At 41.4% G+C, this 23,853-nt stretch overlaps 2 protein-coding genes across 4 annotated transcripts in view; one reads left to right on the top strand and one right to left on the bottom strand.

Moving 5' to 3' along the window:
• Positions 1-7,435: 7,435 nt before the first annotated feature.
• On the top strand, positions 7,436-16,120 carry GPR45 (G protein-coupled receptor 45). The gene is given in 3 exon segments (XM_040584672.1): positions 7,436-9,446; positions 9,449-9,844; positions 9,847-16,120. Coding segments are annotated over 3 exon segments (789 nt in total). The 5' UTR covers positions 7,436-9,223; the 3' UTR covers positions 10,017-16,120.
• TGFBRAP1 (transforming growth factor beta receptor associated protein 1) overlaps positions 15,801-23,853 on the bottom strand; it is a 34,775-nt gene continuing 26,722 nt past the window's right edge. For all 3 annotated transcript variants that reach the window (XM_040584669.1, XM_040584670.1, XM_040584671.1), the window contains exons 7-12: positions 23,405-23,462; positions 22,479-22,622; positions 21,314-21,460; positions 19,613-19,772; positions 17,600-18,033; positions 15,801-16,689 (exon numbers count right to left, since the gene is read on the bottom strand). In XM_040584669.1, coding sequence (XP_040440603.1) covers positions 16,501-16,689; positions 17,600-18,033; positions 19,613-19,772; positions 21,314-21,460; positions 22,479-22,622; positions 23,405-23,462 — 1,132 coding nt within the window. In that variant the 3' untranslated portion in view covers positions 15,801-16,500. The remainder of the gene's footprint in view (positions 16,690-17,599; positions 18,034-19,612; positions 19,773-21,313; positions 21,461-22,478; positions 22,623-23,404; positions 23,463-23,853) is intronic.

Here is a 23,853-nt window from a genome sequence, read left to right as displayed (position 1 = left end):
GCAATGTCTCCATGACCATTGTCAAAGTACTGTAATAACATACTGCTTTGCTGTGTAAGTGCTTTGCTAAATCAGAGTTCTCTATGCATCTCAGCGCTGAGATCCTGTAAAAGAATCAGCCTCTTATTATGAGTTTAGACCAAAAATAGGCATGAGGAAGTGTTTTTGTAAATGTGCTGTAATTAATCCAAAGGCATTATTCTCTAAGACCTATTGAACAAGATCTTATGGGATTGACTTCATCTCACTCCTTGTTCAGTATCATCTGGGGGTTTTTGGTAATAATTTTTCCTGCCTTGTTACATCAGTAGATCCCTGATTCTGGTGGCATCTTGTCACCTCTGACATCAAGAAGCAAAGCACATGATTTAGCAAACCTCCTCAGAGTGGGGCGTTTTGCAGTGGGCTAGGCTGCCAGGCAAAGCACGTGAACACAAATCGAACTGAGCACCATGGCGAGTGCATACCTTGAACCAAGACACTGCGTGCTATTTAAACAACTAGGAACTAACGTTCCTTCACACCCTCAGGACAGCTTCAGGAGAGACTCCAAGGAAGGGGTGACCAAAAGGTACACTCACAGTGGAGTACACACCTCTGCCCCAGTGATGTAAAACCAAATGCTCATTTCAACAGACACCTCACATTTCAATAGACTGCCACAACAGACAGATAACTCTGGAGATTGTGGCTCAGGGATGCAGCGGCACTTGCACCAGGGCAGCAGCTGTTCCTGGATGCAGGCAATGAGGGGTGAGAAAGTTTATTTTATCGTGCCGGTTGCTCCCTGTACTATGTGGGGCCAGATGATGCTGCGCTGAAGCAGCGCTGGAGTCTGTTTACACCACGGATCTGAAAACATTCACCCATTGGCACTTTTCCGTACAAGTTGACAGGGGAGGAATTTTTTTGCTAAATTTGTGTCAAAAGCCAACACTTTCATGCCTCCGCAGGTTTTTGCAATGCTCAACTCCATGTACCCTGCAGAAAAAAAGTGTCTGTGTTGTGTCTCATCCTCTGAAACAGGTTTCCTCAGGCTTTTTAGTCTTTTCATGTCTTTTAAACTGTGAAGAGCCCAAAAGATTGAAGGACACCTCAGAAGCCACTAAGGCTTCTCTTGCGTGAAAGGAGACTCTCTGAGCCTTGCAATGTGATCCACGCCTTCACCTTGCACTCACAAAATAGGGAATTTTGCAGTGCTAAGTAGCTATGTATAGTTACCTACTATAGTGGATTTCCATAAGTTTACCTCTCTGGGATCTGAATCAATGTAATGCTCTTCCCAGAGCCTTTCTGGTTTGAAAGTGCCCTGCTTATGGCTTGTTGTAGATGTTTTCTGCCATCCTGGGGTGTATCTGAAGTTTGCTAAACAGCTTTTAATTTTGGCTGTTTCCACACCTAGGAGGTTGATATACTAAACTCAAAATTTTGAAAAGAAAATTAAAAGGACTAATGAGCCAGTGCATTTTTTGGCCGAATAACTATGACAGCGGAGGTTTCTAATGAAGAGTGTGAAAGGTGAGAACAGCCAGGACAGACACAGTTTGTTTAAGCCAGGGTAGAGACATGTATCATAGAATCACAGAATGGTTTGGGTTGGAAGCGACCTTAAAGGTCATCTAGTCCAACCCCCCTGCCACGGGCAGGGACACCTTCTAGACCAGGTTGCTCAAAGCCCCACCCAGCCTGGCCTTGGACACTGCCAGGGATGGGGCATCCACAGCTTCTCCAGGCAACCTGTGCCAGTGTCTAGTCACTCCAAGACAGACAAAATGTGCTCATCAGGAGACCCTTCAGCTTATATGTAACCAACAAAGAAAATCAGGGGAAATGTCCTAATGTGAGTTGTTATTGGGGAAAACGAGGTCTAAAGACAATATGGGAAACTTACCTTCTATGTGAATCAAAGTAGGCTTCCGTGGTAGCCTGGGGTGGATTTTGGCTTCTCCAGTGCTAAAATTGTGTGGCCTCAGCAGCTCCAGGTTCACTCATGTTTTCTTTCTTGGCTTCAGTTACTGCGGAGATGCAATAGCCATTATATGTGGTGGGTACTGTGCATTTTCAAGGTATTAAAACTGTCCTGTAAGGATGGCTGCCCCACTTTGGTTTTGCTCTGGCATGTGTTGGGTACATAAGGTTTTAATGCTGTGACTACAGAAGTCTTGTCCTTACTTATGCAGAAGCTCATAGGAGCTGCCAGCATCACCACGCTCTCTAAAACAAACGCAGCACTAGCTGCCTGGCAGCATCTCACAAAGCCAAGGGGCTTGCACGTGGTGGACCCCCATCTCCCAGAGAGTCAGGATGACACATTGGCTGGCTAAAACTGCGCGCTTACAGCAGGTCAAGCCTCAGCCATATTCTGAAGAACTAGAAGCATTTTGGTCATTGATTGGCTGTACAGACCTAAACCCCAAACTTATCCGAAGTAAATACAGCAAGCTGCCTTAAACTGCTAACCTGAAAGCAAAGACAGCATCCTTCCCTTTTATGCGCATCAGGGTGCTACCAATTGTTTTTGCAAGAAAGGAACTGGAAAAGGTCAGTGGCGCAGTGAAGCTGCCGTGTCAGTTGTTGCAAGGCTGCTAACACTCCTTTGCCTGCTGCTTTCACCATTGCAGTCATGCTTGATTTTCCACAGGCATATGTCTAGCAGTACCCTGCTGAGTTTTGTCTCTTACCATATGCTTCTCCCCTTCAAGCACAGCGTTTCCTATAGGAGCTGTATCTTGTGCCTATTTCTAATTACGCTGTTTCAGTGGCTTTTTCTCGTAGCAGGCGATGGCCTGGGCTGCTGTGGGCAAAGGTGCTGCCCGGCGCACATGGGGCAGGGCTGGTGGTGCTGGCTGCTGCTGGCTATCGCCATCGCTGCTCTGCAGCCAGGCGAGCATCCTGCTCACTCGGTCGCTTCAGCAGATGTGCATGATTAATGGATTATTTACCTTGTGCTGCCTGATTATTATTTTTTCTGCCTCTAACCTTTTCACTTTTACAAATTTATTTTGACTTTGAAATTCTGGGGATTCCACTTATAACCTTTATGTTTATTGGTGAAGTAGCTATTATTAGACTGTTTTCTCCCCTCTTTCTAATTCTGGAGTTTAATTATATTTTTCCTTCTGCCTTTTGGTACAGGTGCAGTAATTAAATGGCATTAAGTCTGTTTCACGATCATTAAGGAGGCTCATTATTGTCCTTTTTGTATACCTTTGAAGTTGTAAATAAGTCACCTTTCTAATGAATCTGCCTGGTGAAACTTTGACATATCACTGAGGTAGTGCTGCCAGGGTTGTATGAAGAAAGGTCCTGGGTTAGGTATCGCCCCCGGCCCTTTCCAGCAACCAGCACAGAGGGGCTGGAGTGAAAAGAGGGCTGCGGCATTTTGAGAGTGCCGCAGAGGGCTTGCCGGCGGGATGAGCCAAGGGGAGGGGGGAAGGCAGGGAGGGGAGCAGCAGGACAAAGATTGCACTTGGCTCTGAGGAGCATCACTCTCCAAGCCCCAGGGGCCTGTGTGGGTGTCTCCAGCCAGAAAGGCAGTCCTAAGAGCTGAGTGGGCACTGGGGGGTAGGTGCATAATCTTATTTTTCTTCTGCCTTTGCTTTTCTTTCACCCAGGCTTTTGTTCCTTTCCCCATTCTGCCAGGCCCCTCCAGCCTTATCTCTGCATTTTTTATGCCATTTTTATAATGTATCTGCTAAGGCACATTGTACTGATTCCTTCCTTAGTTCTCCTTTGGAGCGTTTCTCCCTTTCCCTGCCTTTTTGATTGCTCGCGCAGGCTGACCAGGCACAGGCATTCCTGGCTCTCTTGCTCTGTTGTAGCTGTTCTCCTGCATTCTCCCTGTAAAAGCCAATCTGAATTGTGCTGAACCTTAAATAATAAATATAACTACGTCAAACACTGAAATTATTCAGGTACAAGTTTGTTTTTAAACTCAGGCTTGTGATCTCAGGCCACTTGGATGAAACCCCTGACATTTTCTGTGGGTGTGGGTTTATTTCAGTGTTTCTAAAGTACTATTAATCGGAGAATGTAATGTGACCTTTTTTAAAACCGTTTAAGGGGTGAAACACTAGATGTCATATTGATGCAGTGTGCATAATTTCAGAAAGGGTGAATTAATCAGCTTTATGTGATGGGTGTGCGGGAATGGAGCTTGCATGTATACAGCCCATACACTTTAAAATAATGTGATGTGAGATAGCAAACACAATAGAAATGTCCCAGAGGCAAACCAGGGTAAGGAACAGGGAGGAAGAAGGGCTTCTTGGCAGCATAACTGCAGTGTTAGTGCTCTTTCCAGGGCTAGCTAAGTCTGGAAATTTATTCTGCATGATTACACTAGAAGAAAAATATACCCATCTTTTAGAAGGCATATACACAGGTTTTAAAATTTTCCTGTAAAGAAGCACATCGAGCAACAGGTGCAGACCTGAATAAAAGTTGCCTCCGTGTGGTACACACTCTTTATGCCCGGAGAGGTAAAGCTGCCAGTCTTTTTTCAGACTGTGTGGATTTGTTCGGTGACCTTCACTGGTACCATCAGAACAAGAAGAAACGTGTTGCTGCCAAGGCCAGGATGGGTAATTCAATGGAGCAAACGGGTTAAGTGCAAGAACAGTTGTCTGGGGGCATCACCAAATAGGCTGAATGCTGCAAGCTAATCTTTGGGGTTTTTATGCTGTTGTTATTGTTCTGCTGTAGGGCACATGGGACTCTGAAGTTTGTACCAGTCTGTGGTGCATCTCTGTCGGTATGCTCTAAGGGCAGCATATGTATTGTATGGGTCTCCCCTTGGGTGCCCTGCCTCCCACCTGCTGTTGGACTTGGATGAAAGAACTCCACTGGAAAAGGCCGAGCGAAGGACTGCCTTGTGAACAGCACATTTTGCTGCCCAGCTGATGACACGGTACAGTTGCCTCCGACTTACATGCCCACCACAGTGCTGGAGCTGGTTCTCGCTCTCCGCAGCACCAGGGACCCACAGTGGGCGAAGTTACACTGCCCGGGTGTCGGGGCTTAACCCCGGCCGGCAACCCAGCCCCACACAACTGCTCACCCACCGCCCCTCACCCAGAGGGATGGGGAGGAGAATCAGAAAGGAATGTAAAACTCGGGGGTTGAGATAAGAACAATTTAACAGGCAAAGCAAAAGCCCTGCACACAAGCAAAGCAAAACAAGAATGAATGAGACTCACTCACCGCTTCCCATGGGCAGGCAGGTGTTCGGCCATCCCCAGGGAAGCCGGGCTCCATCACGCGTAACAGTTACTCGGGAAGACAAACACCATAATGCCAAATGTCCCCATCTTCCTTCTTCTTCCCCCAGCTTATATACTCTGCATGGCGTCCCATGGTATGGAATATCCCTTTGGCTAGTTCGGGTCACCTGCCCTGGCTGTGTCCCCTCCCAATGTCCTGTGCCTCCCAGCAGGGGGGAAACTAAAAAGTCCCTGACTTAGTATAAACATCACCCAGCAACAACTACAAACATCAGTGTGCTACCAGCATTGTTCTCACACCAAATCCAAACCACAGCACTGCACCAGCTACTAAGAAGAAAATTAACTCCGTCCCAGCTGAAACCAGGACACCAGGACTGACACGTTAATGGGCACTGCCTGCTTTTGTGACAGAGCAGTTATTCAGCAAGAGCATGGTTTTAGCACTGCCACCATCACTTCACTGGTAGAGCACGACAGCATTCAAAGAGAAATGAGGTCCTCTTACTTCAGGTAGTTTTCTTCCCCTTAAATGTTACAAAGAACAGGAAAAAAAGCTCTTTGCATGCCAGAGCATTCCCAGTGCTCTGACAGCAGGAGGGCAGTTGTACAAAGCAACAACAGGTAATGATGCATAAAATGAGCATATCAAAGTTGCTGGTTTTTTAAATGATTTCCATTGCTGGGACTACCTGAACAAGACATTTTATAAGTTTTCTGTGATGGATCTGACTCTACACTGCAGGGAACACAAAACACTTAGGTGTCATGTTATACCAGAACTGAAGTATTTAGATAAGACATGATGAAAAACCAGGGATAGCATGTATATTTACTTCCGCCTCCCTCAGCTTACCTCCACTGGAGATGGGGATCAGCCTGAATGGGCTGAGAACCCTACAGCCCACAAAATTTGTTGCCCAAAACTGGCAAAAACTTCACCCTCAAAATATTAGGCTAAAGAGAAAAAAAAAAAAAAAGGTTGCTTTCTTTAGGAAAATGTATGAAACAAACTACCCAAACAGGCTGGGTAGCTTTAGCATTCTAATGTTATGTTGCTGGCATGAAAGAAATGAGAAATTTCAGATGAAGTTGTCACCTCTGTTACCAAATGTTACTGGCTATTCTGTCACCCTGCTGCCAGGGTCTCAGGCTGATTCCAGAGGGTCTTGGACATAAGAAACGAGGAGCACAGCTCCTCCTGCATGTTTGCCAAATATGCATTGTGCTCTGGTGGGGAGGGGTCATTGGTTTAAGGTTTTGGAGATGAGGAAGAATGAAAATGAATTTGAAGGTACCTCACAAATATTATTTCTGTGAAAAGTGTTCAGCAATTAAGCACTGTCAGTCTTCACCCCATTCCTCTCAGCCCAAATCTTGCTACCAGAGAATAAAATAAAGCAAAACTTACAGCAGGTTCAGCTCCATTTCCTTCAGCTCAGAAGACAAGGATGTTTCCAGGATTCACAATTTTTGATTCAAGAGATCTTGTCTAAAAGTTTTATTTTGCACGAAATCAGTACCTGCTACTTATTATATGTCCACATGCAGCAGGGCTGCCCCTTGGCTCCCTCAGACTTCTGCAGATAGAACTGGACGGAATTTGGCAGAACTGCTTACGAATCCTTTCAGACTCAGTATTAAAACAGTAAGTTGACTTTATAGCCATTGTTCCCTAGTAAAAGCATTAAAGGCAACACTTCACTAAAATAGTGGGTGTATGAAAAAGTTTCAACACAAAAAGCTGTCAAGCTAAGAGACCTTGAATTCTTATGTTAGAGCACAGCTTTGCTCTTTATTTAACGTGACATTGTTTAATAAAGTCAGGAACTGTAGAGGAATGAAGCTGGGTTAATTATCATTGATAACATACAGCTGTGGGCTGGCTTCAGGGGCGGCGGGTTGGCCGATGTAGATAAGGTGCAGCTGTGGCTGGTTCTGTTAAGGGGTTGAGAGCCAGTGAAGGGAGAGCAGCTGGGGAAGAAGCAAGAGAAGAAAGAGCGGGCCCTGGATGAGGTGAGATGAGGAGAAGGGAGCAGAGGGACTGTATGAAGAGTATGTTGGTATGAGATGGTAAAAAGACCTTGTTGCAGCTTGATAGTTTGGAGAGTGCTGCGACAAGGAACCTCTGTTTATTTCTGGTTTGTCGTGTGTCCCCCCCCCCCCCCCCCCCCCCCCCCCCCCCCCCCCCCCCCCCCCCCCCCCCTGCATTTTACTAAAGCTTAATATCAAACTGCACAAAGTTTTGATACAAGTCTGGAGGGGAAAAGTGGCCAAACAGGGCCAGAGGGAGCTCTCTGGACAGGGCGCAGCCTACAGCACCCAGAGCCACGCAGCAATTCAGCCAGGGAAGACACCTGGAGAACAAGGTGCAGCCAAGCAAGGAAGCAAGCGAGCAGGCTGGCCGGGGACGGTGGGAGCAGGTGGGTACAGCACAGACTGGCAGCCTGAGAGCAGGAGCAGCGGGGCTTACCCCAGTGGAGCAAGAGGGGGCTGGGTGGAGGGGGCTTTGCAGTTAAGGAAGCCACTGGAGTCTGTTCTGAAGCCTAACTTGAAGTGAAAACCTGACCTGATAAGATGCAAGGTGAGGGATTTGCTTGCAAACTTTTGAAACTTTCTCTCTACCAAACTCATGAGCTGCTTCTATTTTAAAATTGTTCTAGCTCGTGATTTCCTGAACCTCGGCTTTCGCATTCAGAGCCCTTTTTGTGCTTTTCAGGGTATTCGCTTTGAAAAAAAGCCCTGGCAGACCTTTTTGGCTGCTTTTGAATCCTGGCATGGCATGGCTTCAGTCAAGAAAGTCTCTCCATTTTTTCCTTCCGCAGAGGAAAGTTACCAGCACAAGTGATGATTTGTACAAAACATTACACACACTTGTAAGTGACCTGATATCAGGCAAACAGGGAAACCGAAGTGCAGAGTATCAAAGTATCAATAATTAATAGCAGCTTAACAAAAGACTTCCTCTGTCCTCGGGATTGAGATTTCTTTAGTTTGTAGTTTTTTGGTTTGACCATCGCGTTTCTGTGGCCATTCAGCGCTACAGAATGAGCAACTGCTGTCAGAAATACTCCTGGCACACTGACTGGAGTATCTAAGGGGCATGTACTGAGTGGCTGCTATCCAGAACAAGAGCTCTCAGGAAGCTTTTGAAGGAGGATCACTAAACCTGCTTGACAAATCAGCATGTCACAATAGGCCACAGAGATGCTTTGAAATATGATGAGTTAAAACCTAAAGATGGATCAAACAAGTACAGACACAAAACCCTTCTTTCCACTTTACAAATATAAATCCCCAGTGCATAACATTTTTTAAGAAAGCGGACAGAAATCCACCCTGTGCTCCTCCCTGCTCATCTTCTACTGCTTGTGGTTCAAGTAGAAAAAAACGTACTTTTGTCAAACTCTGGCAGCTTTCTGGCATGACACCACAGAGTAACCTTGTATGTTACAGGGACTAAAGGGATTGAACCGTCTTTGCATGCAGCCTGTGACTTTCAACCAGGTACAAAGAACTTGCATGTTATTTGAATATACTGCTCCAGGTCAAAGAAGTACCAAGCAGACACCCATGAAGCTGTTATCAGTAGCTTGCTATTTTCTAGGTTTCCCTGTTTAGTCAGTCTTCCTGTAATATCTGAAAAAAACCCCAAACAATTCCTTCAAATTATATGCACCTTTTAGCCATTTATGCACCACAGACTCTTGTGGATGCTTATGCAATACATTCCTGTGGCAAAGAGCTGACAAGAAGATATCTGGACCCTTCCCAATCTGGTTTCAAGCTTGTCAGCATTGGTCTAAAATAAGACAACTAACCTGACACAGGCTGAACCCTGCTTTGAGTTGGGCTTGGACAACACTGCCTCTGGAGAACACAGCGAGCCTAAATTTTTCTAGGATTTTAAGATTTTGCGATGGTCAGGTCCCACTCAGTGCAAGTACCATGTCGACAAGGCAGTATCTTCAGGGGGTTATTGGCAATTACAGGCAACGGTAATGTTGTTCATGACTGTTACTGGATTTTTAGGTGCTATTATTATCAGCCTCGTTACCTACTGAAAACCTGCTGTGTGTTCAGCCATCAGCTTTCTGTTGGCAACCTCGGCCTCTTTGACCCTATGTTGTCTTGCAGCTACGGTTGTTGCAGTGAACTGGACCTCTGGGGCACATTTCTGCCAAAACTCGGCTATGCTCTATTGATTATTTGTCTTGGAAGGAGTGCCATCTGGATGATTAGTGTGGACCATTTTCTAAACACTGTCTAGAGGCAACACTAGCTGAAATCCCACCGTGCCAAAGTCACAGCTGCTTTCTCTTTTAATGCTTTCTGCATTGCCTTTCCTCCGCCGACTGGATGGATGGTTGGGGAAATGTAAACCAGGGTTCTCCAGGGTGTATTTCCTGCTGGCTGAGCTAACAAAGTGATGCTTGTTGCAGTTAAATTTTTCATTCCTTTCAGCATCATGCTGCACTCCAACCTTTGCATCCCAAACACCCTCTGGAAGAGCGTTCTGAGCACCCACCATGTCCACTGCCTTTGCTTCAGCCAAAGGAACAAACTTGACCTGATGGGGCTGTAGAAACCTTGCCAAGTTAATGTAGACCAGAACTTCAAGAGCTCTTCACTATAGTTCCCATTTTGCTTGTTGGATTTTTACCCTACCAGCTCCCCAGCTACGCAGTGCACAACCTTTGGCATCCAGTAGATCCCTGGACCATTGTTAGCGCCTGTGCTGCCTGGATGAAGGCTTACCCTGTCGTCTACTATCCGAGCACCAAGATGCTTTAAATGGCTGAGCTTAGGCATAAGACAGCCAGAATTCTCCCCAGAGTGCCTGAACAAGGAAAAATAATACAACCTATGCTTCTGATGAGAGCCACTCAGCCGTCCAAGCAGCGGTTTCAGAGAAGTAGCTGAAAATCAGGGCAGAACCAGCCAAACTGCACAAATGCTTCTGCACCTTTCCTTCTGATCACCCCCTGAGTTTTTAATGCACAAACCAAACTGGAAAATGAACATGTTCCCATTTGTTATTTGGTTTTGAGACATCAAATGAAACAACAGTGCAATACTGTCACAACCACACTCACAATTAAACCCAGGCTGACTGAATGGCACGTGCCTACTGCTCAGTAGCCTTTATAGTATTATTTCTTTATATAAACATACTTTCAGCTAAAGAATGCAGCAACAAAACAACAGGTGAAAATATTGTTTGCACAAACTTCAAACAAGCAGCAAGTCCTGATGATTAAAGAGCATATGCAAAGAACCAAGTTATTTTTAGCACAAGAGCAGTGAAATACTGAGGTGACAGATTAGTTCATACTAAAATTAAACTACACTTTCAGTGAGGTCTGCCCATTTCATAAGTTTGCCAGGATAAGCATCACATCCACAAGCTACATGTGAGAGAAAAAAAATAATGGAGGCATGTAGCAGGCAAAGGACATACCACCCCTTCATGATGCACAGGCCCATGCCAATACATAAACCTAGCAGTGACCACTTCTCCCCTGCCCAATTACTGCCACATTCTCCTTGAATTCCTTCCAGTGATGGTTTTCCAGGGCCGAAAGACATTAAATCTCATTACCCAAAGGCAACTGCTTGCCTGCGCTTTCTAGCCAGCATCCTCAGTACGTTTTGGTCATGTACAGCATTTCCCCTATAACATGAGCAGGGAAGATTCAGGGAGAAGAGATCCAAAGACATGTAGAGGGGGGCTGGAGACCAGCTGCATTAGGTCACACTTGCATGTCCTAAACACACATTCCTCCCTTTTCCGCACTGGTCCTTTGCATTCCTCCCTTGCTGCCTGCCCCTGGAGATAACAGGTTTCCTTGGTTTATCGCAGCCTCCTTACCACCCTCCCTTTCCTGGTGTTTTCTCATCAGCGGGTCCTATAGTGCCACTGTGGTGGCCCTGGCCTTTGCTGCTGGAAGTGGGAAGAGGAGGACACCTAGCCCTGTGGCCCTGCAGCTTGCTCCGAGCCAGGGCCATGACTCCTGAGCAAGGAGGATGATGAGGAACGCTGGCTCCCTGCTGTAGAGTATATAAGCCCCATGCTTATTTTTACATTGCAGGGATATAGCAATCCTCCTTTCCTGGGGACACGGGCTAGGCTCTGGCAGTAACTTTGCTTTTGTCCTCCTAAGGTTGAATTAGGGATCTCTAGTAATAAAAATAAACACCATCCAACCTTGGTAACATTCGCATCTTTTGTTTTCTCTAAATTTTTGGTTTTACTGGAGTGCCCCAGTGGAGAAGCTGCAGATTAAGCTCACTTTCTACCTGGTCCCTGAGGCCTCTGCAAACAGCATCCCCTTTCACTGCTCTCAGCTACCAGCCTACGCTCCCAGCTCAAGCCTGGTCCCGCTTCCGGGTCTTCTCCTTGAAATGTTTTAGTACTTCTGTTCGCATTGCTCCAGGATGTCCACACACCTGTCACTGCCCAGACCTGCCATGTAACTTCCAGCTTTCATCAGGAAAGGGATTGCTTTAGCTGCAGAGGCAGATCATGATCTTCCAAATCTGTAATGGCAGTAGCTGCTTTGACCCAAATCTGTAAAAAACATGATTCAATCAAGGAAGAGGTAAAAACAAAGCAAAAACTTCTTCCCCAAAGTAAAATTCACTGGTTTAAGAACTCCTGTTTATCTCCATTAACACTGCACTTTCTTATTCCAGTCTTTTCATCTGATCAGCTCTGTCAGTCACCCAGGTGAATCCTCTATTTACTGCTGAAGACTTTTTCTCCTTCACTTGCCCATTCACATCCCAGTTTATATATCTAGGAATGAACGACAAACATAATTAAAAGTTTTTTTTATTAAAAATCAACATATTTATACATTTGTACATTCCAGATACTGCTGTATATGTTCACCAATATAACCATTAAGTCAGAAAGCATTAACGGTACAGATTTCCATCTGAACAGATTTACTGCAGGGGAACTCCAGTTTTATAATCAATCAGACATTACAGAATGCCATTAACTTTTCCCTTTAAAAGTAGCAGCATAATTAATTATCAGTGTTCACAAGGCATAAGCCCTAAAGTGTTGTACAGCAAAAGAAAAATTAATTAGTAAATATAGGCAATAGGAGGAGAGCTCACAATGAAAACGTTATTAGTTGCTGCCTATCATAAACAGTAGGATGTTAATAAAACAGCTGTGCTGAATGGAGACTGCAGCAAATTGGGAAGACTAATAAAATAAAGAAGTTATTTCTTGATACAACTGTATTTTTTTTTTAATGCCATTCAGGATAGGAGTCCTACAACAAACAGACCTTGTTATAAAGATTCAGCAGAGTGAGGATAATGCTTGTGTGTTCAAACATGTGATCAAGGTCTTGGAAAACACCACATACTCCACTGTTATCACCACATTTCTGCAGCTGACATTATCAGGGGTTTCATGTGGTGACATTTCACAAAGTGACATTTTATTGAACAGATGCACTTGAGTCCACCTAGAACTCGAAAGATTTACATACATGTTAATTAAGTGGTAGAAGAGTGATGTTAATCAGGCAAAAAAGGTTGGAAATGTTTTGGAGATGGGAACCGAGAGAGAAGCTCTCATTGTAACCTGGCCTCCCACGCACACCTGAGCCACCCCAGTACGGGCTGCCTGAAGAAGTCAGTCTGCAAGCACTGCGCTGTGCTCTGTGTAACAAAAACCAAGGGCTTGTTTTCTCCAGGCTTTGAAAACAGTGTTTTTGTAATGCTATCAGTGTGATAACTTATCCTTTTAAATCACAGAAATGAAGATCTAACTGAATTCATTCTCATAAATGTACAGTCATTAATCTTATTTTGAGCAGAGTTCCAGTCCGGGCAATTTTTTCTCATTAGTATTTTTCTTCTTTTTGACTTAGAGAGGGGTAAAACTGCATATGATGACATACATATGTCACAGGAAATCTTCATGTGACGAAGTGTGGAGATATAAAAGAGCAGAAAAGGGTTTAACAAGTGCTTTTTATATGTATCAGCAACTGTAATGGAGTCAGAGCTGCAATATTTTTGTAATTAGAAGATACGTGTTAAGCAAATGTGCCTCTCTCTGCAAAAGTATTTGTGTGAAACTAATCTCATTTATTATGTCCTGAGTCACAGTCACACTCTCACATTAAAAAACCCCAACAATATGCACTACTGTTTTGGTTTTCACACATACAAAGTTGGAGAAGACTCACTGGAAAAATAAAAAGTGAGAGACAAACAAATAATTTAGCAGGGTTGAATAAAAGAATTATTCTGACAGAATATTCTCTCTCCAAGGGCAGGTCTAAGAAACCACATTCCCTAACTGGAGAGAAAAAGATTGCATCAAGCTTAAACTCCCAGAACCTGTTTAGTTTCCGAACTACTAGTATGGTCAAAAAAATATTCCTCTTTCCTGCCCCTCTCCCTTCGTGTATCCAGTCAGCAATTAATAATCAGATTAACATTAATTCCCTCCTTGCTGCTGCAGCCATACCAGAAGAACTTACCACAGCAACAATGCTGTCCTGGGACTTCAGGTACGTAAAACAAGAATTAGCAAACTGACGGTGCCAAAATAAGAGGAAGGAACTCAGGTTCTCCAGTGCGCAGTTCTCTTACCCAGGGGGTGCTGCAGTTGTCCTGCCTAAGGAAATTTGAATGCAGACCTTTCATAAATTTCCTGGTGATAAAGTACAGGATACCACGCACGCGCCACTGATGCAGGCTGTCATCTCCTCTGGTCAAGTATTATCCCAACTGCTCAAATGCTGTATGCACACTGCAAAAGCATCCCCCACCTGCCACCTCCCTGCTGAGCTCTTGCTCTACACCTCAGTCTCACATTAGGTTTTTTTTTTTGCTTTTTCTTTTTGTTACCATGGAACTTCCCTACTAATTCATCCAAATGAGTTCTAGTATAAAATTTAACAAAGAAACAGGTAAAAACGCATGAATCAAATGTCAGTATTTTCCCAGTACACATTTCTGGGGGGCTCAAAAAATTAGATCCTCCAACTTAAAATATTCATCACCCTTTTTGTCATCTATGATTGCAAATATGCTAACTTGCATTATTCCAATTTCTGTATTTGTTCTGTATGTACAATTGTTATTACTGCTGCATTTTAGCCAAGGTAAAAATCTGAAAAAAATATCAAATATTAGTAAAGAATTATTTAATCTTTTACAGATAGACCTTTTCATGCAGTAACAACTAAGAACTTTTCTTGTGGTCTGGAACAATATGACCTCTATTCCATTGCAACACTAGTTGACAAGACTAAGTTAATCACTACCTAGTTGCTAGAATTAGTCTTAATAATGGAGAGTGGTCTTTGCTTTATTACCTCCTTATTACGTAGGAACAAAGAGCATACTGAGGACGCTTACACATAAGAAAGTATTTCTTATGAATTGCATGCTGCTGTACAGAAAAGGCTTATCAGATCTTTGTAAAATCACTTCCTCTATCAGCAAGTATTTTGAGGACAGGATTTGTCTATGTATTCATTGCCAGTTGTGTACACAATGTCTGAAGACAATGAATACAAGATACAGAAGAATGTGCTCATACCAGTGCCACAGGAGAATCGCTCATGCCAAAATTAAGTCAGAAATAGCCACTTTTGCCTTTTTTGAAGGTGCCTTCTACCAAACGCGGCTCACATCTTAGAAAGCGCTACAAAGTTCCTTACTTGGATGTTACTTATTTTTTAAAACCCATCACAACAGCTATACTTTTCTAATTTCAAACTCGGGAAAGAGAAAGATTCAAAGACAAACAAATGGATGGGTTTTTTAGATGCTTTTTTTTTCCCCCTGGATGTAGTCTGGTTGACCCTTCCTGGAGACACCCCTATGCTCACAAGGCTCTTTCATAAGCCAGACTTTCCGTAACAGGAGATCTCTCTAGACTGCATCTAGAAGATACCATGCATTTGGAATGCTGAAACAGTGAGCAGCTGTACTAACTCAACTGCACGCAGGTCAGTAAGCTTGGTATTTATTAAGAGCTTTACAAAATTAAAAGAATTGCTTTGACTTTGAAATAGTTAACTTCTATTTAAAGTTGTCATTTTTGAACCTCTTTGTGGGAAGCTGCTTCTTTTAAACTGACTGCTTTAAAATGGTTAAATAGCAATGTGAATAATTATCAGAGCAGTTAAGTGAAGGGTTTGTGTTGTTTGAAAAACATTAGTTTACGGAGTGTTTTGTAGAATATAACAAATTCAGTACCCCTGTAGCGCACCTTTGTAGATTTCTTCCCAATTATACCTTCTTTCCGTGATTTTGATTGCACAGTCATTCACATATACTAAAACTTTGTGGTGTTCCAATCTGCCCAGGTTATGTTATAGCAAACATCTAGCACATAACCTGCACACTTATGTATCAGCTACCTCTTTATCCTCCAAAAGAAACTCTAGAATGATAGAAGATCAATTTATTCAACTGTATGTACAGTATATTTGCATATTAATAAATAAATCAATATTAAAGTCTCTTCCCCCATATAAAAATGACTACAGTCTGACCAGACAATCTGACTTTGTTTTTTCTTTCTTCCAAGTACAACTGTGTAACTGAGGTGATCAGTTTCCACTCAGTTTCTTACAGTTAACTGTAGGAGCAGAAACCCAACAGACCAGTGCTTATACTTAAATTCTACATGTTGGCGGGGTGGGGAGCAGGTAGAAGTACTAAAAAGTGCATCAACAATTTGTAGAGCAAGAATCAAGTCCATAACATGATCCTGGGGAAGTGAATCCAGCCCAAAAGAGAACATGCTGCAGCAAACATAACCAACACACATTTTTGTCTTGATAGTAAGCTGCATGATGCCAGTCTTGTTATGTAATGTTCCAAGAATTCCAACTCCAATGGATGCCATCTCCACCTCCACAAATTTATCAACACCACAATCAGTGCAAAGTGACATTTCTTAAAATAACTGTTTGCCTTGTCTCTGTAACATTCATCCTTACTGTGAAGAAAAGGCCTGTTTTCTAACTGTTTCTTACTATGTACAGAAGAGCCTGTATTTGCACCTCTCAGTTTCTGGTAGTGAATTTTCTTTTCTATCTACATTCATTAGAAATCAAAAAAGATAAGTGGCAATATTTCATATTTACTTGGAAGTCTTCCCATTAACCCAAGGACTAGCTGTTCATCTTGATTTATACCTAAAGTAGCTGCACTTCGTTCTTTTTTCCAGCCCACTTTCAATGGGGTATATATAAAGTCACGTGAACCTGTGGGACCAGAACATATTTCAAGTCTGATTGCCGGAGCTGGAAGAGTGTTGAGTCATGTTTGAATTCAGATGTCTATTCGCAGCACAGTGTGTGTGGACCAAACCTCCATTTGGGTATCTTATAAATACAGGTTCACAGAAAGGATTTTGGCACACCTGACAGATCTTTTTGTCTGAAAGAAGAATTGGGGTTCCTTTTTGTTTAACCTAAAGAGAAGGAAAAAACATCCAAACATGAATCCAGCAAGAAAGGAATGGAAATTACAAGGCATATAATTTCAGCTGTACCAAATGGACAAACCTGGTCAATAATAGAGGTAGAAGAAAAGACAGCTTGAACAATTTAACTTGAATTCAATTTCCATATTCATACTCGTTCATCTTCATGCTTCGTCTTAGGTACTGCTTCCCCGCTCCACACCTTTTTTTCCCCCACTTGTTTAATAAAATAAAGCACTCACACATTTAATGCAACTGAAAACCTGATGCAGCTTGCTAAACAAGGTCACAGGACAACTCCACAGCAAACAGCACTGATGGATTTTTATTCCACAGAGATTCTGCTGGATATACCATTGTTAAAACTAAATGGATTCAAGGGTATGCCAGGAGCTTTAAGCAACAGAGTTCTAGCTAGGAATAGAAGAAAGCTTCACAACTGAATTTACCTCTAAGAAAAGCTACCAAGAAGCTTCAACACTAAGTGAGGGGTAAACTTTTTTGCAAATTCTGACAGGTCTCAATCCTAGTGAAAAAACGCTAACTCACATTTCGTAAAGTTTCTGCAATAACTTTGTTAATCTGTAAATCCCAGATTCACTTCCATTCAGCCCAGAAGTTCACCAAAATTGTTCCTATTTCAAGCCCCCCCCCTTCCTTTTTGTTTCCCAGAGAAAGCATAAAATTAAGTTTGAGTCTAGTAGTCATGGCAAAACCCTAATAAATAGAGCAAGTAAAATTGCCAAGGACATGAAGACAACTTTGTCCTAGTTCTTCAAACTTCTTCTGATTATTAGACATCAAAGGACTTAATTGCAAAGCTTCAAAGTGCCTCTGTTTAAAAAACAAAAACAAACAAACAAAAAAAACCAGACTCAAAAACCAACCAACAACCTACCTTCTCGTATTTGTAGATTAAATTTTCAGCTTGTGCTAACCCAAGTGCAGTCTGAGTCATTCTTTTTGTATGAATGCTTTGCCTCACTGCTCCAGACAGGAATGGGGAGAGAAGCTGCACTGACCAGCTATCAGGCACCATCTGCAAGACTAGAGCTGCATCAAATTCAGCTGCGTGGTTATTCAAGAGATCCACAGCAGCCATGACTAGCGCACAATCCGAAGTGCCTGGACTTAGATACACTGACAGCAGCATATGGAAGAGCCTCTGTCTGTACTGCATGCCTCTGTTCTCAGAGTTCCACATACAGTATTCCTCAGCAGCATGGAAGTCCTTTAACTCATGGACAAGGATATGCAAAGCCTTCTCATGCTCTTCTAGTTTTCCATATAGAATTGCACTTTCCATATGAAGGTCTGTGCCCTGGATTTTGTCTGTTGAACAAGAAACAAGGCAATATTTGCTCAGTACAGAAGACAACTACTCCCTCTCCCAGCGTCAATGCAATCAAGCCCACAGAACTCAACTCCTGCTATTATTGCTGGCAGCTATGAAGGGCACAGATGTTTGTAAGTACAAGAATGCCTAGATATATGGAAACACATCTCTAACAAAAAGCATCACAAAATATGAAAAAAACAAATTACTCAGTGATAAAACAAGCACCACTGACATTTTTAAATTCCAGCATGTCAGTCTCACACATTTCTGTGCACACTGCTACCATGTATGATAAACCACAAGATGAAGCCGCACTACTTTAACCTCTGCTTCTCCAATACTGTAGAAAATTACAGAACAGTTTAATGTCCATAAAAGACAATAAAGATCAAACAGTACTTCCCTTTAACAAAAGGGCACTACAAACCCTTAATCCAGTCTGACAGTTTTAACTGTCAGCAACAGGCAGGAGGAACGGCAAGTTCATCTGGCATTTCAAGATAAAGTAATAAATCCTCTATTTATTGTAAAGGTGATAACTATTTGGCATAGGCCTCTGTAAAAGGATGAAAATACAATGTTTTCCTCCCAAAATATTTTGGTTATCAAGGAGGAACACACTAGCACCTTCACATAAGATATACATTGTCATATAAGAAATCTTGTGCTTTGGAGTACATGGATTCAAGAGAATAATCCATCTTGTAATTCTTGCCCTTAAAAATTTGGCTAAAAAGATGAAAAAGAGCAAGAGTTTCAATGACTGTGACTTGTACTTTATCTGTCTTATCACATTTTGCTGACTGAAAAGGCAAGGGACATTAGAAGTTGGTAAATCATTTTAGTTGCTACTCAGCTATTTTTATTTCCACATCCACTGGATTCTTCCACTGAATATCAGAAAAACATTTCATATCTTTCAGTACAACAAGTCATTTCCATTTCACCCACTGTTCCAGTGGATGAAATATTAAAAATTAGCTATTATAAGCACTGGCCAAGGAAAAAAGATTAGCTCAACTGTTGCTTGCCTTATACCAGCAGTAAGACACATGTTGCACTCTTCACTCAAACAAATGCTCATATTTTTGTTTAGCATGAGCCCCACCTTTTGGGGTAAGAGTGGATTATGGACAACAAACAAGTCCTTGGCGATCAGATTCCTCAAAGTTTCACTTCAGTTCACTCAGAAACAGACGGCTTAACAATTAAACTTGCAAATCTTCCATTTGCAAAAAGTTTTCACAAGTTACATGCTCATCATTAGAAGCTGACTATAAATTAACAAGATAATTGTATGAAGACATTTTTTTCTAGCTACTTACGGTATTCTGTCTTCGGTGTAGTGGCAAGCATACTGTTGTACCTCACAAGCTATGGGAGATCAAAGACAGTACTAACAGATAAGCTTGCTAAATTAACTTGTGTCTGTTAGAAATATAGATGGTAAGCCTATCAACCAAATATACCTAGAAACCTCAGATCCTTTAGTTTTCTATCCTTATGAGGGCTTTATTTTGCTTCCTGCTGGCACTGACATACAGCATTTATAACAGACAACATGCATCTTACCCAAAATAAAGTGAATTCTATAAAGATCGGATTTCTGAAGAAGGCTGCGTAGTTTAAACAGCAGTTCAGTTGTTTCTGTACAATTATCTGTGGTCACAGATTTTAGCTGAAGTATTGCCTCCAGGTACAAGACAGCTAGATGAGTATGGTACTTTTCTTTCTACAGATGAAAAGAACAATGTTAGCTCAGTTTACAAAAACAACTGATTCTCCCTACCAATAACAGTGATAAATATTTACAGGATTACACAGAACTGTGTTTTAATTAATTTATTTAATTCAAAAGAATCAGAAAGTCTTTTGTTCATACTGATAGACAACTTATTCAGACCAGCTTTACAAAATATACCTATAGTATGTGATTATCCATTTCATTAATACAGATATTTAAAAAATGTAGATATGGAACAAAACTTATTTAAAGTGAGGAGCGGTTTAGGAATAAAAAAGCTCTATAAATATATTTTCTTGTGCAAAGATTTCCTTTCAAAAGTTCACCTAATGCAAGTCAATATAGTAAAGTGGACCTCTCTCCTCTGAGTACAAGTATGTCTTTACTGTCTTCTCCTTTTGTTTGCCTTGTAAAATGAGTAACTTAGATCTAATACATCCTTCCTCATACCCAGGTATGTTTTTATTTCTGCAATAAAATTTAAGAAAGCCACCAGAGGCAGACAAGCACTATGAAGGCTCAGCGGCTGTGTATTATCCACTACCCAATAATCATCAAAACAAGCTGATTTGACTGTTTGAAACATTCGAACTAAAGCATTCACAATAAACCAGTACTTTCTAAAATCCAAATCAATTTATAATCCAGCCTACTAGGAGGCAGAGTAGATTATTTTTGTTACAAATATTCTACTATGCACTATGTTTAACTCAAAAAGTTTGTTTGAAAATATTCATGGCATCAAAAACTAGTACTTTCATCTGTCATGGTATCACACCTTGACATATTTGCAATAGCAGCAGAGGGAAACCACAGATCTAGCTTGTGTGTTTGAAGAATGTAGGTTAGTGAACTGGTCATCAGTTCTGCAGAGTTCTTTCAATGTTCATTTCCTTGCTTTATTTACAAGTTGAAGTGCTTGTGTGCTCCTATACTTAAAATGTCTCATATCCAAGTACCATACGTTTGGCTGCTTCTGTATTGTGCTTAAAACCCCAAGGGTAGAACAGACTGTCGCTTATGACTTGTGAACACATCTTTTGAACATTCAACATCTAGAGTGGTTTGGAATTCTAGAGTGAGAGGTGCATTCTACCATTAATTGCTCAAATCTCTCCAGGAGGACAGAATGAAACATATCTACTTGTAAAATACTGAATTAGGAACTTTTGTATATTGCTGCCATAGTGCAATAGGATTAGCAGTTGCTCAACCATTTTTCTATAAACTTATCAGATGGAGGTTTGATCCTCATCAGTGAAACAGAAAAGTATGAAGTAATCAGACGTAAAAAAAACCTTTGAGGGGAAGTAATTGCCTTGCCATCCCAAGAGCTGAAAAGTTAAAAATCATGCAGGTATCTGCTCCTCATCTTCTACTTTAATTTTAAAACCACTCCTACCCTACTCTAAGTACATCTGAAAGCCTTCAAATTACACTTATTTCTTCTGGACTGGCTTCTCTCAGAGTTGTGCATCAGTCTGCATTCTGAATTCTATGCTTATTTTTAATATTCTCATAGGACTCACCTCTATTTTTCTTTCCAATACTAGATGTTCTAGATATTTAACACGTGCTTTAGGATATTTGTTAAGGCAACTGATGACATCATCTGGATTAATGTTGTTTTTCTCCTGTTCTTCCACAGGCCTTTTAGTGAAAATCTGTATGCCAACCTAGAAAGAGTTAATTGCATTTAGGAATTTAGTCGCAACCATTTTATTACCTTTTTATTTTACATACTTATTTAACAGCACTATCAGATTAGTTTGTACATTATTCAGGAAGATAAACACCACGACCCCCTGCTCAATACCACCAAGATTACTATGTGGTGATTATTGTGACCTCACTCACTCCTTTCTCCATTACCTCAATTTGTAGTCTATACATTATCCAGCCTATAAACCTTGTGCTGGGCACAACCTTTGCCAGCCACAAAAACTATTGAACAGATCTGCATAGCAGCAGCTCAGGAGACTTCAGCCTTTGCAGCAAGAAAGCATGTTAGAGACTGGAATGTTTACAGCCTTAACAAATATGATTACATACACAGAGCAAGAGACTTCTAAGTTTAGGAATCTGTCATTGCATGTAACAAATGAGCTTTAAATTAATACAAATTAGGCAGTGACAAGTTCCAACAGCACAGACTGTCTGATACAGTGTCAGGCATCCTGTTTAACAGAACACCATACTAATGGATGTTACAAAATAATTTTTTAAGTTTTGGTGGATTAAGTTAATTCTTGTAGCAATGAGATTTTGTCTTGAATGAAGGCAATTTATTCCACATCAGAGTGTACATAGTTATCACCCATCCATGGAATCCTTTCAAAAAAGACACAGCAGCAACAGTTAACCTGTTAGGTGAACTTTAAAATTTTTTTTAAGATCTGAAAATTATCTTGCTTAATATGAAGAAAACCAGAAGACATGTTGTATCTTTCATTGTACAGAATGATCTAAACTTGTTTTCAGAAGAGAGGCAGCCATCATGAGCATTTGTTAATAGAGGAATTTAAAAGAATTGAGAAACCTGGAAGTTTTCTTCTGTTGATCACTATTTAACTGGCATTAAATGTTCTGCAAAAACAGTCCAATTAACTATCAAGATGGAACAATGTTAATGAACACCCAAACAACACTGCAGGGAAATACTGATGTTCTGTGAAAAGCACCCCAAACACAAACCTCTTCGTTTTTTTGTAAAACCCATTCAGAGTATTTCCACACAAGATCTTGGTCTGAGCAGAATGTAAGGAAGTCTACTATATATTCATAGAGATCTGACCGTGTAGAATCTTGAATGTCCCCATCAACTATTTTCACCCATAACTGCAACAAAAACACACACACAGATGAAAGTGCTTAAAACATGTTCTAGCTCTTCCAACTCAAAATTTATGTGCACTACTAGAAGACTTAGTATTAGCTACTGGTACTTGTGGAAATAGACAGAGCTCCTAAGAACAGCAGTTGCAAGGGACCTCACTGGTCACTAAATTTATGCCTTCTCGAGCTTCTCTTGCACATGCCATATTCAATTAATTCAGACCTCCGTATCATGTGAGTTCTCATTCTAAGAGTAATTGGCCGAATACTTCAGGAAAAGGTACACCAAAGTGTCCCCAAAGGGATCACTAGCCCAGCTGAAACCCACAGATCTTACAGAAAGTTTTCACTGTCCATCATCACATCAGGAAATAAGCTCTCAGTTGCTGACAGTGTCTGCCATCAGATTACAATACTGCTTTGCTGTGTATATACAGACTAATCGGCACTGGATATGTTCCTGAAGTCCCTCAAACACCTTTTAAAGTGCTCTCTTGATTTTAGTCCTCCTGTCCATCTTTTAAAAGAGGACAAACACCTGTTCCGGTATACACAGTTTTGCTTTAAAATAGCATGCAAGCATCTAAATAGCTGTCATCTTCAGTAAGCTCTTCAGGTTTTTCCACATCTAGCATACTAATTTATTCCAGGAAGTCTTAGCATAAGCTTCTCATATATACACATCACTACTTTTCAAACATAAATTAGCATCTCGGATTTTCATCTTGGACGTAAACTGGTATTTTGGAATGGTTTACAGACGACACTAAAAGCTTTATTCTAACCTGAAGTGCTGCAGTATCCTGACCGTTGTAGTGATACAGGAGACCAAGAGCAAAATACCTGCATAAAAAGAGAAAATATTAAAATCACTAGATCTATCCTACTAATTTTATTATGGTTTGAGTAGCACAGAATATAATAAGTAATTGCTTACACAATATGTACACGGCCATGTCTGCACTTGAACAAGTGTTTGTAGGCTCTTTTTCAGAATAAAAGGAGAGAAGTTCTGTCCTAGAAATGTATCTGTTTCTCTAAGGCAGTTTGTAGCTCCAACTTAAGCAAAGCATGTGTCAAATTAGAGATGATTCCTATGCCATTCTTTGAATTTTATATACAGACATAACACACAGCTCCAAATAATAAATATTCCTCCAACAGTTAATCAGGTATCATTAAATCTAATCTTTATGATGCTTTTATTTAAAACTCTGTTTTACTACTAGAAACT

The sequence above is a fragment of the Falco naumanni genome, chromosome 2, assembly GCF_017639655.2.
Source record: "Falco naumanni isolate bFalNau1 chromosome 2, bFalNau1.pat, whole genome shotgun sequence".
NCBI classification, from domain to species: domain Eukaryota; kingdom Metazoa; phylum Chordata; class Aves; order Falconiformes; family Falconidae; genus Falco; species Falco naumanni.
This window is presented reverse-complemented; position numbering and strand designations above follow the sequence as displayed.